The 16348-nt window shown below is 43.5% G+C and overlaps 1 protein-coding gene and 1 long non-coding RNA gene across 5 annotated transcripts in view; one reads left to right on the top strand and one right to left on the bottom strand.

Annotated features, from left to right (window-relative positions):
- Positions 1-6035, top strand: LOC120981950. 2 transcript variants are annotated; one of them, XR_005774818.1, is made up of 2 exons: positions 1-3966; positions 4033-6035. It is a non-coding gene; the product is annotated as an uncharacterized LOC120981950 (long non-coding RNA). The 2 variants fall into 2 exon arrangements; XR_005774817.1 differs by having other exon boundaries at positions 4000-6035.
- Positions 6036-7662: 1627 nt separating this feature from the next.
- PPP2R5E (protein phosphatase 2 regulatory subunit B'epsilon) overlaps positions 7663-16348 on the bottom strand; it is a 68381-nt gene continuing 59695 nt past the window's right edge. For 2 of the 3 annotated variants that reach the window (XM_040411758.1, XM_040411760.1), the window contains exon 14: positions 7663-8292. In XM_040411758.1, the coding sequence (XP_040267692.1) occupies positions 8193-8292 (100 nt within the window). In that variant the 3' untranslated portion in view covers positions 7663-8192. The remainder of the gene's footprint in view (positions 8293-16348) is intronic. The other variant, XM_040411759.1, reaches the window with a different exon arrangement.

The following is a 16348-nucleotide window of genomic DNA, read 5'->3' as shown; positions in this document are numbered from 1 at the left end:
TCAAATGTACTTTTTTATTAAAATATCACACACCTAATGTTGCCAAGGGACAATATTTGACAATTATGGGAGAAGCAAATTTTCCATTTCAAGACTCATCATTGTTCATGATCAACATGGTGTCAACAATGCAAAGGGCTAAGACCGCATAAACAGGCGACACTATTTTTTTTCTTTATAAAACTGTCTAGTCTCCATGGGGGCAATCAGATTTTTCTGTCCACGACCAGGAAAAAATAAAAATAAAAGACAATTAAAAATGAAAACAATGCAGAATTGTAGGGGTGAAGGGAGAAACTGGACAGCCTGTGCCCAACCAGAATATAGGATGAAAGCTAAAATGATCTCTCAGGCTCTGCTATTCTCTTATAACTATTAAGGATTAGTCACTATTGGAAAACTGACTTATCAGATAACATAACTATATATTCTACCGGAATACAAAACCTACTGAAGCCTGATCATTTCTCCCTAAATGACAATCTGTCCCCTCTCCTGACATGTCTGTTAGTAACTACTTGCATTCCCCTTGTAGTAACAATTCCAGAGCATCTATGCTTATCACTCTATGACGTGCCATTCCTTTATTATTTTTGTTAGAAGTCATTAATAAATTAGAAGTTTGAATTCAAGGTCCAGATCGGCGTTACCAGTCGTATATTGTCAAATCAGTGCTGAAACACACCCAACTGGGAGCAGCCATCTGGATCTTCATTGCAAACTGCTAGAAATGCTTTCATAACTAGCAGGAATAATGGTACAACACAGAATCAGAAGAATAGGGGCTCCAGAATTATTACATGGGGAATGCAAGTAGTTACTACAACAGACCTGTCAGGAGAGGTGAGAAGTCCTCTAAGTTGATTGACAGAGCACTGCTGGAAGCGCTTGAAGAGAGGGTTGAGAAGTTCTCTACGCCATAAACTCTAAGGAGAGTTTCACATCTGCTGTAAAAGGTATTCAGCCTGCCAGTTCACTGGATCCAGCCTAACCGGATACTTCCGTTCACCTCTACAGCCCATTGACCAAAATGGTATCCGGACTAAAACCTGGCATTCATGCCGAAAATCGGCAGAATACCATTATAGTCAATGGAGTCCGGCGGTGCATGGCCCTATCCGGCTAAGCTGGATACGGTGAACTCCTGCAGGCTGTTCCTCTGATAGAACAGCCTGGCAGATACCTTTACCGCATATGTGAAGGTAGCCTTAGTCACCTAATGCACTTTCGCATGCAACTAACTTCAGAACCTTCACCAATTTCAAAAATGAAACTAGTCTAAAGACTGAATCCAGGTTACATTAGAGCATATATCTGAGGATAGAGTTTGCCATGTGTCCAGTGTGCTAAGACACACAGTCCCAGAAGTGGGACCAGTTCAGCACAGAATTTAGCAACTCTAGTATCTGTAGCTTCCAGCAGGATTGTGGACACTGTCCCAATGAATGGACAATTAGCCATAATGTGGAGTATGTTAAAAAAAATTAAATAAAAAGTTCTCTCTAAACATCTACACTTGCATGTTATACAGAACATATTGCTTTTTGGTATGGTAGAAATGAGATCTTGTTTAACGTTCATCTTGCCTTTATAGACCCATATATATCATAGGTCCTGTGTTAAAACGGGACCTCAAAGATGGGTTGATGGGTTACCCGACCCCCAGAGCGGTTTGTCCTCGAGTTACCTCTATAGAGGCTCAAATAAAAAGTGAACAAATTGCATTTTACCTTTGAACAACGCCAATATGGCAGCAAAACGGTCTACTTTTTCTTTCAAAGACATTATAGACTAAGCCATACATTAGGTGTATGTATACATTTTCACTTTACAGCAGATTCTTCAGAAATAACAGCGATATATACAAGGTAACATAGATCACAATATCTTCCTTTTCTGACCTTAAAGAATAATCTTATACAATGTGCGATCTGATAATCCTGAACGTTACAGGTGACAACATGGGAAGGTAAAACAGTAACAGGTCACTCCCGGCAAAAAGTGAGAAGCCTGCTCTTCACTTGACTTCGGTCTGTTCCCTACTCTAGAAGCGGTAGTTGCCTACTGGTCTGCATTTTGGAGATCTGCAAGTCTGCCTAGGAGGTGCCTGGTTCCTTAAAGTGAATGCACGCCTTATATCATAATGCGTTGATTAATTTCTTAATATAGCTTAACAGTGGCTAGAGTGCCATTTTTTTTTCCTGAGGCAGAGGTTCAACTCTCCTGTGTAGACATAGATTCAAAATATAACAGGATTGCTACCTGCAGCTGCCACTAGAGGGCACTTACTGCGTTATTATGGAGTTCAATGAATAGACAGTATGCAGGAAGCTCTTAAGCTCCCTCTAGTGGTGGCTGCAGGAAGACAAAAATCTTGCTTCACCAGAACTACTGGAGACTCACGTCATCACTACATGCTTATGTTTTCAAGGCAGACTGACATGAGGAATTCAGAGACATCCAAAACACAGAACCAAAAGATAAGCAAAAACTTTTTCTTTCAAGGGGGAAGAAAGGGCGAGTGATTTTTTATTTTCCAATGTTAGCCTAGAGTTGATACAAAGAATAAGACTCAAAGGAGAATTCTGGGATTTTTATATTTATGCCCTGTCCTCAGGATAGGCCATCACAGCTCCATGTGTCGTGTAGTGGACAGATTCCCTTCAATCATAGCAGCGCTGCATTGGACACACAGTGGACAGAGTTGTGTAGTTCTGCTGCCTATTTCCAGAGCTGGAGCTATTTCCGAACAGCTGATCGGCCGGGGTGCAAGGTGTCTGCCCCTGCCCCCCCCCAGATCTGATACCGATGGCCTATCTTGACGACAGGACATGAATATAAGAATCTCAGAAAATCCCTTTACAGTTTGTACAAATAAGAAAACGTACAATTGTGAACATTGCCCAAAATTACACAAAGCATCATATTCTAACTATGACTATAGTAAAAAGAAATTTGAAGCCTATTGGTCATAACATGTAGAATTATCATGTCTCAGCTAAACTTATGTGTCAAAGGGGTTGGCTGCTGGAAAGAGCACCTTAAAGGGCCGGGCAGGCGTCAGAAGCAACACGAATGCTGGGGAGCCAGGTAAGTCCAACCTCTGAGAGGGGCCCAGGCGTATGGGGAGGCATTTTAGGGATTGGATAACGAATACAGGTTTTAGCACATTAGCGTATGTCCTCTGATAAGTGACATCCACTGATTTAGCACAGTTTGCTCCAGGACTGCAGGCCGCACCAGTCTTTAACATAGCTGTTAATAAAGGGGCACAAGACCAGAGGCGTTCCACTACGGCCTCCATTGAATAAATCTGGACGTGCAACAGCAAACTAGAGCAAGTGCCCTGCAAATATTATTGTTGTATTTTATTTTACTCCATGGCTTAAAGTGCTGTTTTCAGGACATCGGTGAAAAAAAAAATTTAAGTGGCCAACCCCTTTAACTATCTCCATAGACACATCAGTTCATTTAAAGCCCTCGACTATATAACATTATGTAAGTATTAACAAAATATATTTATGTACATATGGAGAAGACTTCGGTGCCCTGAATCTCTTGCCATGTGACTATCGAGGGAAGAGTTAATCAGTCCAGAAACATGGCCCACCATACTGGGCAGCAAACTAATTCCATCAACAGGGGATGGTCAGTACTCACCGTCCCCTAACGGAAACTTGAGTGACCAATCCAAATAGGTAATTTTTATATATTTTAATGGATATTTTCAGTTACATCATTGAACCGAGCACATGACAAGCTTAGAATTTGCGAAGAAAGATTCCATTGGGAGCCGGTCTACTGCTGATCTAACACATGGTGGAGAAGGCAATGATTGTGCAGACTGGAGCATCAGAGCAGAATCCTTGATGTTCTTCCAAGTCATTGAACCTATTAGGTGTGAATGCCCAAGAGTCCAGCATCATGAGTCCTGAAGATAACCAATAGACCAGCATCACAAGACTTGTGGGTGCCCAACAGACAGGCATCAAGAGTCAGGTGGGTGCCCAACAGACAGGCATCAAGAGTCAGGTGGGTGCCCAACAGACAGGCATCAAGAGTCAGGTGGGTGCCCAACAGACAGGCATCAAGAGTCAGGTGGGTGCCCAACAGACAGGCATCAAGAGTCAGGTGGGTGCCTAACAGACAGGCATCAAGAGTCCTCTTGAGGCCAGAATACTGTATTTTTTTCCTTTAATATGGTGCAAGACCAACATTCTCAAGATCAGGACTAAAACTGTTTGTCCTGTGCTCGGTTCAATGAAACGAAAGGACATACTCCTGGAAGAACACCTCAAGACATTACATACCCGACTGTGAACCCTGATCAAGACTGGATAAAATGCGGCCACCACAATTTCACTTTATGTGCAAATAAAAACCTTAAAGACGACCATAGACCATTAGGGTACGGACACACGGTCAGGTTTCCTGATGCAGTTTTGGAAGCCAGGAGTGGCTCATAAAAAGAGAGACTGTAGAAAGGACAGAGACAACTTCTCTTTTTGGAATTCACTCCTGGTTTTGGCTTCCAGAACTGCATCAGGAAACTTGACAGCGTGGCTGTCCCCTTATTACAATATTTCCCGGCCAAGTATCTAGAGTATGGCGGACACTGACACGGCTGGTTGTTAACACACACAGAAAGACAGGACTGGCCGTGTTCATGTTTCTCAGCTGATCTCCTAATGTTTTTTCTCTGGGATAAAGAATGTTGGGCAGCACCATACAGAAAAATAAAAAAAGATAATACCCGTCATGTTCAACACATATGGTAAAGTGGTTGTATGAGCTTATGAAGGAACTAGAAGGTCTCTTTTTCCAGAAACAGCACCACTCTTTTTGAATATGTGTAATACTTAGTACTGCAGATCAGTCACATTCAGCAGAATTGGCCCACTGACGGAGGTAGTGCAGTTTTTGGAGGAGAAGAGACCACCTCTTCCATGGTGGTGAGTACAAGTAGCAGTTTATCACTGACAAACCAGTTTTAAAAGGGGCTTTCTGGCCAGTAAAGATTTGGAAAAAGAAGTGGGTATGGGTGGTAACAGTGATGCTCCCTTTCTGACAATTCTGGGATTCCCTGCCGGTATTATGTGACACTTAAGTCAATCACTAACCAGTGACTGGCTGCAGCGGTCACACGTCCCCGTGGACAGGGAGTAGAGACTGGCAGGGGACAGCAGAAGCACTGATCAGAACGGTACTCAGCATGCAGAGCCTTTTCCAAAAATAATTTTTACTGGCCTGACAACCCCTTTGAAGAGGACCTGTCACCTCTCCTAATATTCCTCTTTTAGTAACTAATTCTATTCCACATGACAATTCTGAGGCATCTATTCTTATGACACTACATTGTACCAATTATTCCTGCTAGAATCATTCAAATAAAGGCAACCAATGCATTACCAATTAGGGGTGTACCCCTGCACAGTCTGGCACTGACTGGATAGAATCAGAATGCGCAGGGACACCCCCTCCCCTCCCCCAAATGGTAATACCCATTTGTACCTTAAGCAGGAATAATAGAGAAACAGCACAGCAAAGATGCTGCAGAATTGTTATTACATAGGGAACGCAAGTAATTGCTAAAACAGACTTGTCAGAAGAGGCGACAGGTTAATTCAGCAAGATCTACCTAGTATAGGTAGATACAAGACACTCCGCTGCTAGCAATGGGCCCCTGGATGATGTCAGAATGCCGATCAGTCCTCTGCAGCTACATATTCACACTTTTAACACTAAATACATTTATTTCCTGCCAAAATACTCCACTTTTGGTTGGTTCCTAGCGCAACGGGCGGCCAACACTCTTCACTTGGTTTTAAACAATTTGGTCACAATGCACCTTTGATATAAAAGCATTTTATCTTTATTAATACTCAGGACAATAGGAATTTCCAGAATTTCTTTTTCCGTTTTTTTGTTTTTGTTTTTTTTTCAGTAGCATTTGAAGAACCACTTTCGATGGTGAACACAGTAGTTGAAATGAGCATCCAAGTTCAGAATGCAGACTGATGTTGCAGGCAAAAATTTTTAAAAATAATAAATCCCTTCCCGACAGGGGACTGGCACTGCGACGTACAGATCTAATGTCCACAAGAATACCGCAACATGACCTTTCTCTCTCTCTCTTTCTTCTCGTGAGCGTGTTTCCTAGAGGGTTACAGCCTCTATTGCTGGAATACTTGAATAAAACACATTTACTAAAAAATAAGGCAAATGACTTCCAAAGAGCTCGAAAAACGGATCTGTCTGTGAATACAATCGGTACAACTCCAACAACACCTTGTCCTGTTTTCACCGTTTAGTGTTTTTTTTTTTTTGTTTTTTTTTATATATATCTTTATTTCAAAATGGTCCAATAAAATTTGTAGGATAATAATGGCTAAAATATATATATATATATTTATATAGGATTCTAAAACAGCCCTGTGTTGTGTGTTGCAGTGGGTGCGGCGGGTACAAACTTAATACTGATTGGGTCTTACACGGTTGTCAGGGTTTCATATATAGAGGATGCAAGCTCGACGGTAACGTAGGGCGCAGGTTGCACCGACAGTGAGAACAGGCTCCAGAGCTCTGGTGCAGATTTTGACTATTGCGCATGCATTACAGAGCCGTGGCCTACAACTCCCAGCATTCTACAACAGCTGGAGAGCCGCAGGATGACGCACAAAGCGCTCTCAGGTAGTACTATTACAAGGATCCAACATCCGGCCGCGGACAGCTAAAGGCTGGGGGTTGTAGTCTAACAACGGCTGACGAGTGGCAGGTTGAGAGCCACTGCTCGAATCGTCAAAATAAGCACAAGAGCTTTTACAGGTTTTATTTAAATTTTTACTAAAATAGCACTGGAACTTTTTTAAAAAAAATTTGACTACTGGTTCTACATTAGAGTGTGCAATCTGCGCCTCTTCAGGTGTTGTGAAACTACAACCCCCAGCAGATATGCCGCAGGCTTCATAACACTGCTCTAATGTGTACAGAATAGTCAAAGGAAGCAGAAGAGCTTTTACAGATTTATTATAATTTATTTTATTTTTTTTAAGTAAAAAGCTCTAGAGCCATTTTTTGCTATTGGTAATACATTGCGTTGTCTGCAATCTGCGACTCTTTCAGTGTTGTGAAACTACAACCCCCAGCATTTTACAGCAGATGTGCTGCAGGCTTCTCATCGCTGCCATAATGAACACAGAATAGTCAAAAGAGCTTATGTGTGTGTGTGTGTGTGTGTATAATAAAAATATTATATATATATATATATATATATATATATATATATATATACATATATATATATATATATATATATATATATATATATATATATATATATATATATATATACACACACACACACATATACACACACATTTTTTTATTCTTTTTAGGGGAAAAACCTCTGCTGCTCATTCGGGCTAATGTATATGCATTAGGGCATGGGCATGCAACCTCTGTGTGTAATGCCAGGAGCTGGAGGATGTCACGGCTCTAATGCATGCCCAATAGTTTAAAAAAATAAATAAATTAGGTATATTACACACCAGTTCACAAAACCGTTGCCGCGGGGAAACAGTTCTGCTAAGACATTGAGCTCTAGAAAAAAAAATAATAATTACGAAGAAAGGAAAAAGAAATAACAGTTTCAGAAAGGGGAAATGGTATCCAGAGGAGGAGGAGGAGGGTGTTCTGCAAACTCAGAATTTTCCTCTTTTTTAATTTTTTTTTTTTTTACATTTTTAACTATATAAATAGATTTATACAGTTTAGCAGAAAGAGAAGCTAAATTGAATAAGGGGGGCGCCTGGATCCGAAACACTGCGATACTCTGCCCAACGATAAATATCAAGTGCCTGACAAAACGGGAGGAGGAGGAGGGGGGGTGGGGAGGGGGTTGACACTGTCAAATTTTCATCAAGATCCGAGAAGATGTAAAGAAACAATGATTATGTTTGCAAAGTTCTGAGAAGTTCATCTAGTGTCCAAACTTTGGATTAAAGTCCATAGAATTTTTTTTGTTTTGCTTTTTTTTTTTGCCTTTTTTTCTCTTAGACAGTTATATACAGTGCTGTTGTAATAAGGAAACAAATGTTATCTACTGTAAAGTTGCACGATACAGAAAACTGCTGCTCCATCTTCTACTACATACATGTGACTCCACAGGATAAGGATGAAATCATTGCCTTTTGTTAAGTCGGGATAATGCCGTCGCTCCTAAGACCTCTCTTGAGTTCAAGGTCCTCTAATTTTTTCCATAGTTCTTCGCGTTCCTTTTCTTTCTTCTTCTCACTAAGCAAACAGATGGAAAGGATGGGATCATTTAAAAGGGGCAGTGAACATAGAAAACACACCAGAAAAAAACAACCACCCCCCAGCAATTTCACGCTTATCTGAGGAAAAACAGACATCACCCCTTCCTTCTACAATACTGGCTCCACCACGGCTCTTCTGCAGTAGGAGACAAGACGGTTAAAGGGGTTTCCCAGTGGCTGAGTATTTATGCCGACCCCTTCAGGATAGGTCATGAATATCGGTTCTGGTGAGATCCAACGCCTGGAACCCCCACTATCAGCTGTTTGAAGGTGCTGTGTTGCTTGGACGAGCTTTGTGGCCGCTTCCTTGACTTGGTCTTGGTGCAGCTCAGACCTATTCAAGTCAATGGGCCTGGGCTGCATTACCAAGCACAGGTGGTATATACAATGTACAGAGTTGTGCTTGGTATGCTGTGAAGGGCACCATGGCCTCTTCAAACAGCTAATTGACGAGGGTGTCGGGAGTTGGACCTCCATCAATGTCATGTTGATTGTTGATGACCAATCCTGGAGGATATTTAATTCTAAGAAAACGCCTTTAAAGGGGTTTTATATTGATGACCTTCTAGGAGGATAGGTCCCCGGCCCATCAGCTGTGTGAAGAGGCTGCGGCACTCCGCTGAAACGCCGTGGCCGCGTCGTGGCTTACCAAGCACAGTACTGTCCATTGTATAGTGGCTGTGCTTTTTCTCGCAACTCAACCCCATTCACTTGGACGGGACTGAGCTGCGTCTAGGCCATGCGACTGATGAACGTGACATCACTGGCCTAGGAAGTGGCGGGAGTCAGACCCCCACTATTCACATACTGATGAACTATTCTAAGGCTAGGTCATCAGTATAAAACACTCGGTAAACCCCTTTAAGCATGGTCGTAGTCTCCCTTACCCAGACAAAGGAGTTACCAGTTTCAGAGTTCCCCTTTAACTAGAATCCGGGCATGGCAACAGGAGAGGCGTCCAGTTGTAAAGAGGACCTGTCACCTCTCCTGACTTGTCGAAGTAAGAACTTGTCATTTTCCTTGAAACAATTATTGAGCAGTTCTGAGATGAATCCCTTTGTTATTCCTCCTAGAAATGTATTTCTACGAATCCTCAGTTAACTCTATAATCCATTAACTACGATTGGCACGGACTATAGAGCGGTGCATACGACTCGCCTGGATCATGTCACATACAATTACTACACGTCTGCTATTTTCCAGGAATGTCATCCTGTGGTATTGAGACATGTTCTCGGCTCCGGACAGTGGGGCATTGTTCTGCTACTTGTGACACACGTATGTAACACAGTTATCAATTGTCTGATGTTGGTTTGGCAGAACACCGCTTCTGTCCCATCAGATTAGGCCAAGCTCCATTTCCCCGCATGTTTCTCATCACGTACACAGCCTTCCAGGCATTAACCGCTATTAAAGGAGTTCTCCGTGAGTTAATATCGATGGCCTATCCTCAGGAGGGGTCATCAATATCGTATTGATGGCTGGCAGACTCTCGGCTGATAGAGGCCACGGCCCCGGGGTTTGCACTGTGGCCTTGGACGTCACGTCCATCAGTTACATGGCCTTTGTGCCGCTCGGTCCTATTCAAATGAATGAGCTTGGGCTGCAATACCAAGCACAGCCACTGAATAAGGTACGGTGCTGTGCGTGGTATACTACAAAGAGGCCGCAAGATCCAGACGCTTCATATGGTTGATCTGCGGGGTATAGGGAGCCGCACCACCACTGATCAGATACCCATGTCCTATCCTGAGGACAGGTCATTTAATTCCAAGAAACCCCCTTCAAAGGGAATATTCCTACCTCATAAAGCAGGGGTGCACAACCTGCGGCCCCCAGAGCCAAGGTTTGCGGCCGCCGTCCTCCTGGAGAGAAACACAGCTGATCGTGAGATCAAGTGTTCACTGCCCGCAGCGCCGCGCGATGGATTATTACAGCTCCTGCACTGTAGCAGGACAGGTCCCCAGCACGAGACCCGAGGAGAAGGCAACGCTTCTGCCTTCTCACACAGGCGAGTGCTATGCAGGGTGGCCCCGGCTTGGGGGCAGAGGAGCCAAGAGCTGCAGGTTCAGCAGACTCTGATAAGCTCTGCCTGTGTAAAAAGCCCCCACAGCAGGCTGATTTCCCCTGTAACTGGGGCTCCTTTGGATGCCCCAGTTACAGTAGAAATAGTGTGCAAAAAAAAAAAAAAAAAAAAAAAAAAAAAAAAAAAAAGTCTGTGTCTCCAAAGGTCTTTCAGTGACCTCTTGGGGACAAATTATGTGGAAAAAAATATTAAAAACTAAGTTACAAGAATATAATAAATCACAAATAAAATAAAAAAAATAAAAAATATGATGTGGCAAAAAAATTTAAAATTATAAAAAAAAAAAAAAAAAAAAAAAAAAAAAAAAAAAACAACAAAACATTGCAAAATAAAAGACTGTTTACTGCCCTCTAACAGTCTATTTATGATCCCTTGGGGGACACATTATGTGGCAAAAATATATAAAAAAAAAAAATTGAAAATGTAAAATAATTTTTTCTCAAAAAATAATAAAAATGCAAATAAAAGAAAAAAAATAAAAAGTGCAAAATAGTAGAGTGTTTATTGTCTCCCAACAGTCTTTTTATGACCTCTTGGGCAAGATATTACGGTATGTGGCAAAAATATATTTAAATTATAAGTAATAAACCAATTATAAAAAAAAAAAATACAATAAAATATTATTAAAATAGAAATGAAAGTAATAAATAAAAAGGAAAGAGTGAAAAATTTTGAAAAAAGTGTCAGTGTCCCCCAAAGGTCTTTTTATGACCTCTTGGGGGATATATTCAAAATTATATAAAAAAAAATATTTAAAATACATAAAAGAAAAAACACCCACACCAACCAAAACCGTTGCTATTATCGCCCCATTCACATGAAACTATACATATTATATAACAAAACGACCGACACAAAATAGGTAACTAATTATAATAATTTATTTTGGTGTCAGTTTGCATATTTAATGAATAAAGGAGCTATAGTTTGAAAAAAATAAAAAATTTTAAAATGTTTTGTAGTTTCCCCCAAATAAAACTAAAAAATAAATTATAAAGGCCCTATGTGTCAAGTGAAAAATTGTTGCAAAAATTATTTGGTAGTCAAAAGTTACAACCGTTCGAACCACCACGAGCGCTAAAATCACAAAAAAAAGCGTCTTTTCAGGCCTGATTATTAAATTGTTAACCAACAAGCTCTTTCCCCACTAGTAAGGCCCCTTTCACACGGGCGAGTATTCCGCGCGGATGCGATGCGTGAGGTGAACGCATTACACCCGCACTGAATCCCGACCCATTCATTTCTATGGGGCTGTTCACACGAGCGGTGATTTTCACGCATCACTTGTGCGTTGCGTGAAAATCGCAGCATGCTCTATATTCTGCGTTTTTCACGCAACGCAGGCCCCATAGAAGTGAATGGGGCTGCGTGAAAATCGCAAGCATCCGCAAGCAAGTGCGGATGCGGTGCGATTTTCACGCACGGTTGCTAGGGGACGATCGGGATGGAGACCCGATCTGTATTATTTCCCCTTATAACATGGTTATAAGGGAAAATGATAGCATTCTGAATACAGAATGCATAGTAAACTAGCGCTGGAGGGGTTAAAAAATAAATAAATAATAATTTAACTCACCTTAGTCCACTTGATTGCGGCCCGGCATCTCCTTCTGTCTCCTTTGCTGAACAGGACCTGTGGTGAGCATTAATTACAGGTAAAGGACCTTTGGTGACGTCACTCCGGTCATCACATGATCCATCACATGATCTTTTACCATGGTGATGGATCATGTGATGACCGGAGTGACGTCACCACAGGTCCTTTACCTGTAATTAATGCTCACCACAGGTCCTGTTCAGCAAAGGAGACAGAAGGAGATGCCGGGCCGCAATCAAGTGGACTAATGTGAGTTAAATTATTTTTTAATTTTATTTAACCCCTCCAGCGCTATTTTACTTAGCATTCTGTATTCAGAATGCTATTATTTTCCCTTATAACCATGTTATAAGGGGAAATAATACAATCTACAGAACACCGATCCCAAGCCCGAACTTCTGTGAAGAAGTTCGGGTTTGGGTACCAAACATGCGCGATTTTTCTCACGCGAGTGCAAAACGCATTACAATGTTTTGCACTCGCGCGGAAAAATCGCGGGTGTTCCCGCAACGCACCCGCACATTTTCCCACAACGCCCGTGTGAACCCAGCCTAAGGGAAAGTGCTCACTGGTTATTGCATGGCGCCTGTAACTGGCAGGAGGTGGTAATAACCAGGGTGCGCCATCCTCTGCAGGAAAAGGAAATCACAGATTTATGAACAAGTTCCTGCAGCACGGCCCCTGAAACAGAAGATGCGTACTTACCTGCTTCATGCCGCCCTGGCCCCCTCGGCCTCCATCTTCCGGTTCCTGCACTTTTACACCTGTCAGTGCATGGTCATGGTCACATGCACCTCTCCAGTCAATGACGGACTTCAGCTTGTGGCCACATCACCGCTGAAGCCAGTGGTTGGCTGGAGAGGTGCATGTGACCATGGCCATGCACTGACAAGTAAAAACAGCGCCGGGAGCAGGTAAGTATAACTCTTCGGTTTTAGGGGCCATGCTGCAAGAACGTGTTGAAAAATTCATTTTTACTGCGAAATCCCATTAAGCCAGGGCCGGATTGGCCATTTCCCTGTGGGCCGATGCCCAGGGGGCCGTCTGGGCCCTCCTCATGGCCGGCCAGTGAAAGTTTTCGGGGATGTATTTTGTACCACTGTAGCAGTATTTTGTGATGGATGGTGGTATTTGGCTCTGTTGGGGCGGTATAATGTGCCACAATATGGTATTGCTGGTCCTGACTTCCATCAATTTGTACCAGACTACAAAACGGGGCCACTTTTAGTATTTTTCCAGGGCCACTTCAAGTTCCCAGTCTGCCCCTGCTTTAAGCCCTTATGACATTGGGAGATATTCGAGAGGGACGCTCATTCATGATAACTGGCCTGTATAATCGTGCCGCATGTACGACTGTGATAGCGATCATTCCTCCCCAGTCACTTTACCTCGGCCTGTGTACATTGCGGCCCCTTGAAATAGAGCGATGTGACAATGCGGCCCTCAGACCAAAAAAGGTTGTGCACCCCTGTCATAAAGCAATGAGTACATCACTAGGATATGCCATCGCTTCAGGGTGGGTGAGGGTCCGACCTCTAGGGCCCACATGGATACAGAGAACGACGTGAAGCCTAGTTGTGCAGAACATCAGCACCGCTCCATTCAAATGAATGAGGCCGACGGCAGTTCCCTGCGCGTCCAGGTGACGCTGGAGCCGCTGTGTAGAGAAAAAAATAAAAACACTGAAGATGTCGCAGCGCCAAACTATTAGTATTTTGTAGGGATCCCAGAGGTTGGACCCCCGACCGATCATAAGATGATGCCATCACTTTAAGACGGCAATACATAGGATGTGAAAAGTAATGAACTTATTCAAGACATTATCTCATCCCTACCTACAGGGGGCATCACAAGCAGAGGCAGAGAATGGAAAAAGCAAAGAATACTAAAACAATCTAGTAAATGAACAAAACCCACCACTAGGAGGCGCAGATGATCTGTACTAATGTAAAGTGTACCCCCGGCCGAGCCCCAGGGGCTAATGCATTACTTGACAGCATCACCTACAAATCCCTCATACGGCTGAAGGTTTTTGCAGGAGGCAGGAGCACGGCCACGTGGGGCGGAATTTCTGCTGCGGTTTTGCTGCACTGCAAATTGTGACTCTGTGGTGGCTACCCACGGCATAAACCCACATCCTACGCTTTTAAAATCTGAACGACATTACTCCGCAGCTTTATTTTTTTTCTTTTGGCAGCGTGTGGATCAGATTTCTTTAAACCTCATACACTTTGCTTCTACTGTAAAATTCTGTAGTCTACCCTACCCGACTGAGCGGGCAATTATCGGGAAGGAACCGTTCTTTCCCGACAATTGCCTGCTTGTCAATTATGTATAAAAAAAAAAATCCAAAACCCAGCAATCTGAACAGTATTGTACCAGTGAAACTTTCCAGGTGCGTCGGGCCCAGCCTGCGCTCATGGTACACTACAAGCTATATACAGGCCACGAGCTTCCGAATCCCAGTTATCAGGTTATCCCCAGGAGATAACCATTAGACCCGTGATGGGGGCCTGACTGCTGGGATCATCCCTAGATATTGATGAAGCCGCAGTATGCGCCATATTGCTTCATTCATCATTCTCTATGGGACTGCCCATAGTACAGCGCTTTATGAAGCAGTAGTGCACATTGCTCGACCTGCCTTGCGTGATAGAAGGAGGCCCCAGCAGACGGACCCCCACCAATCTAATAGTTATCCCCTACTATGTGGAAAGAGAATAACTTGATATAACCGGAATACTGTTTTCAGCTTTCTAGGGGTTTTTACGGTAAGTGCCCGCAGCCTGCCTGCTGTAACCAAAGATTAATGACCTGTGCCAATCAGTTCTTGTCCTCTAATCCGCCGCCATCTTCTGGTCCCCGCGCTGTGTACATCCGGTGATGCATGTGCATGGTCACATGATCCGCTCCAGCAGGGACGCTTGTGGCCAGTGATTGGCTGCACTGGTGCATGTGACAGTGTCCTGGCACTGCCAGAGGAAAACAGTGCGTGGACCACAAGATGGAAGCAGCGCAGAGGACCGGAGCGGCGGCGAGCAGAGAGGTATGAATCTTTAGTTTAGGCAGGCTGCAGGCATTGGCTTTAAAAATGACCAGTTATAACCAATAAACCCCTTTAAAAAGTTTTCCCAAGATTTTTTTTACCGATGACCTATCCTCAGGATAGGTCATCAGTATATGATCGCAGGGGGTCCGACACCCAGGACCCCTGCCGTCGAGCTATTTTGAGAAGGCACCGGGACTACTGTGACAGCCGAGACCTTCTGGCAGCTCACCAAGCACAGCACCGTCCATTGTGTAGCGGCCGTGGTTGGTATCACAGCTCAGTCCCATTCACTTCTATGGGGCTGAGCTGCACTTAGGCCACGTGACGGATCAATGGGAAAGCCGAGAAAAGGCCGCTGCACTCACAGGAGTGCTGCCGTCTTCTCAAACAGCGGATATGCGGGGGTTTTCAATAATAATAAAAAAATAATAATTTCTCTGTAAACCCCTTTAAGTCAGAAAATAAAAAGTCAATGGAAAGTACAGACATAAACCAAACTTTGCACAAACACATTTTGCAGGGTAAAGTAGAGTGTAATATGGCCATATATTAGGGTCTGTATAACAGTTGCAAAAAACTTGACCCTGAGCGATCTTTAGAATTTATTTAGGGTCCCGGTATCGTAGCTCAAATACAGACCCCAAAACCTGTCCATTGTATGTCTGTCTGAAGTTCATCTTATAGGGTATTACTGGGGTTTCTCATGCAGCTAAAAGGTATTACAGCCAAAGAGAACATTACTTAAAGGGGTTGTCTCATGAAGAGAACCTCTGTCCATATGCCCTATTACAGCATATAGACATCAGTCAGTGTAAAGAAGCGCTCTGTACAGGTGGCTTCCATTCTGACACACTTGAGACGTCTTAGGCCTCTTGCACATGAATGTGTGCGCCCCATGGGCGTGCTGCGGCCCGCAATGCATGAACACCGTCCGTGGGGCAGCCACAGCGGATCACGGACCTATTCACTTTAATGGGTCCGCGATCTGGCCGTTACGCAAAAAGATAGAACACGTCCTATCTTTTTGCGAAACGGAAGTACGGGACGAAACCCCACGGAAGCACTCCGTAGTGCTTCCGTAGGGTTCCGTACCATTCCGCATCTCGGGATTTGCGGACCCATTGAAGAGAATGGGTCCGCATCCGTGATGCGGAATGCACACGGAACGGTGCCCGTGTATTGCGGATCCGCAAATGCGGTCCACAATACGGCAACGGGACACCTACGGTCGTGTGCAGGAGGCCTTAGTTCTACGCTCCTAATTTACTGCATCCCCAAAAATTACAAGTTTTATCATCGTG

The sequence above is a fragment of the Bufo bufo genome, chromosome 11, assembly GCF_905171765.1.
Source record: "Bufo bufo chromosome 11, aBufBuf1.1, whole genome shotgun sequence".
NCBI lineage: Eukaryota > Metazoa > Chordata > Amphibia > Anura > Bufonidae > Bufo > Bufo bufo.
This window is presented reverse-complemented; position numbering and strand designations above follow the sequence as displayed.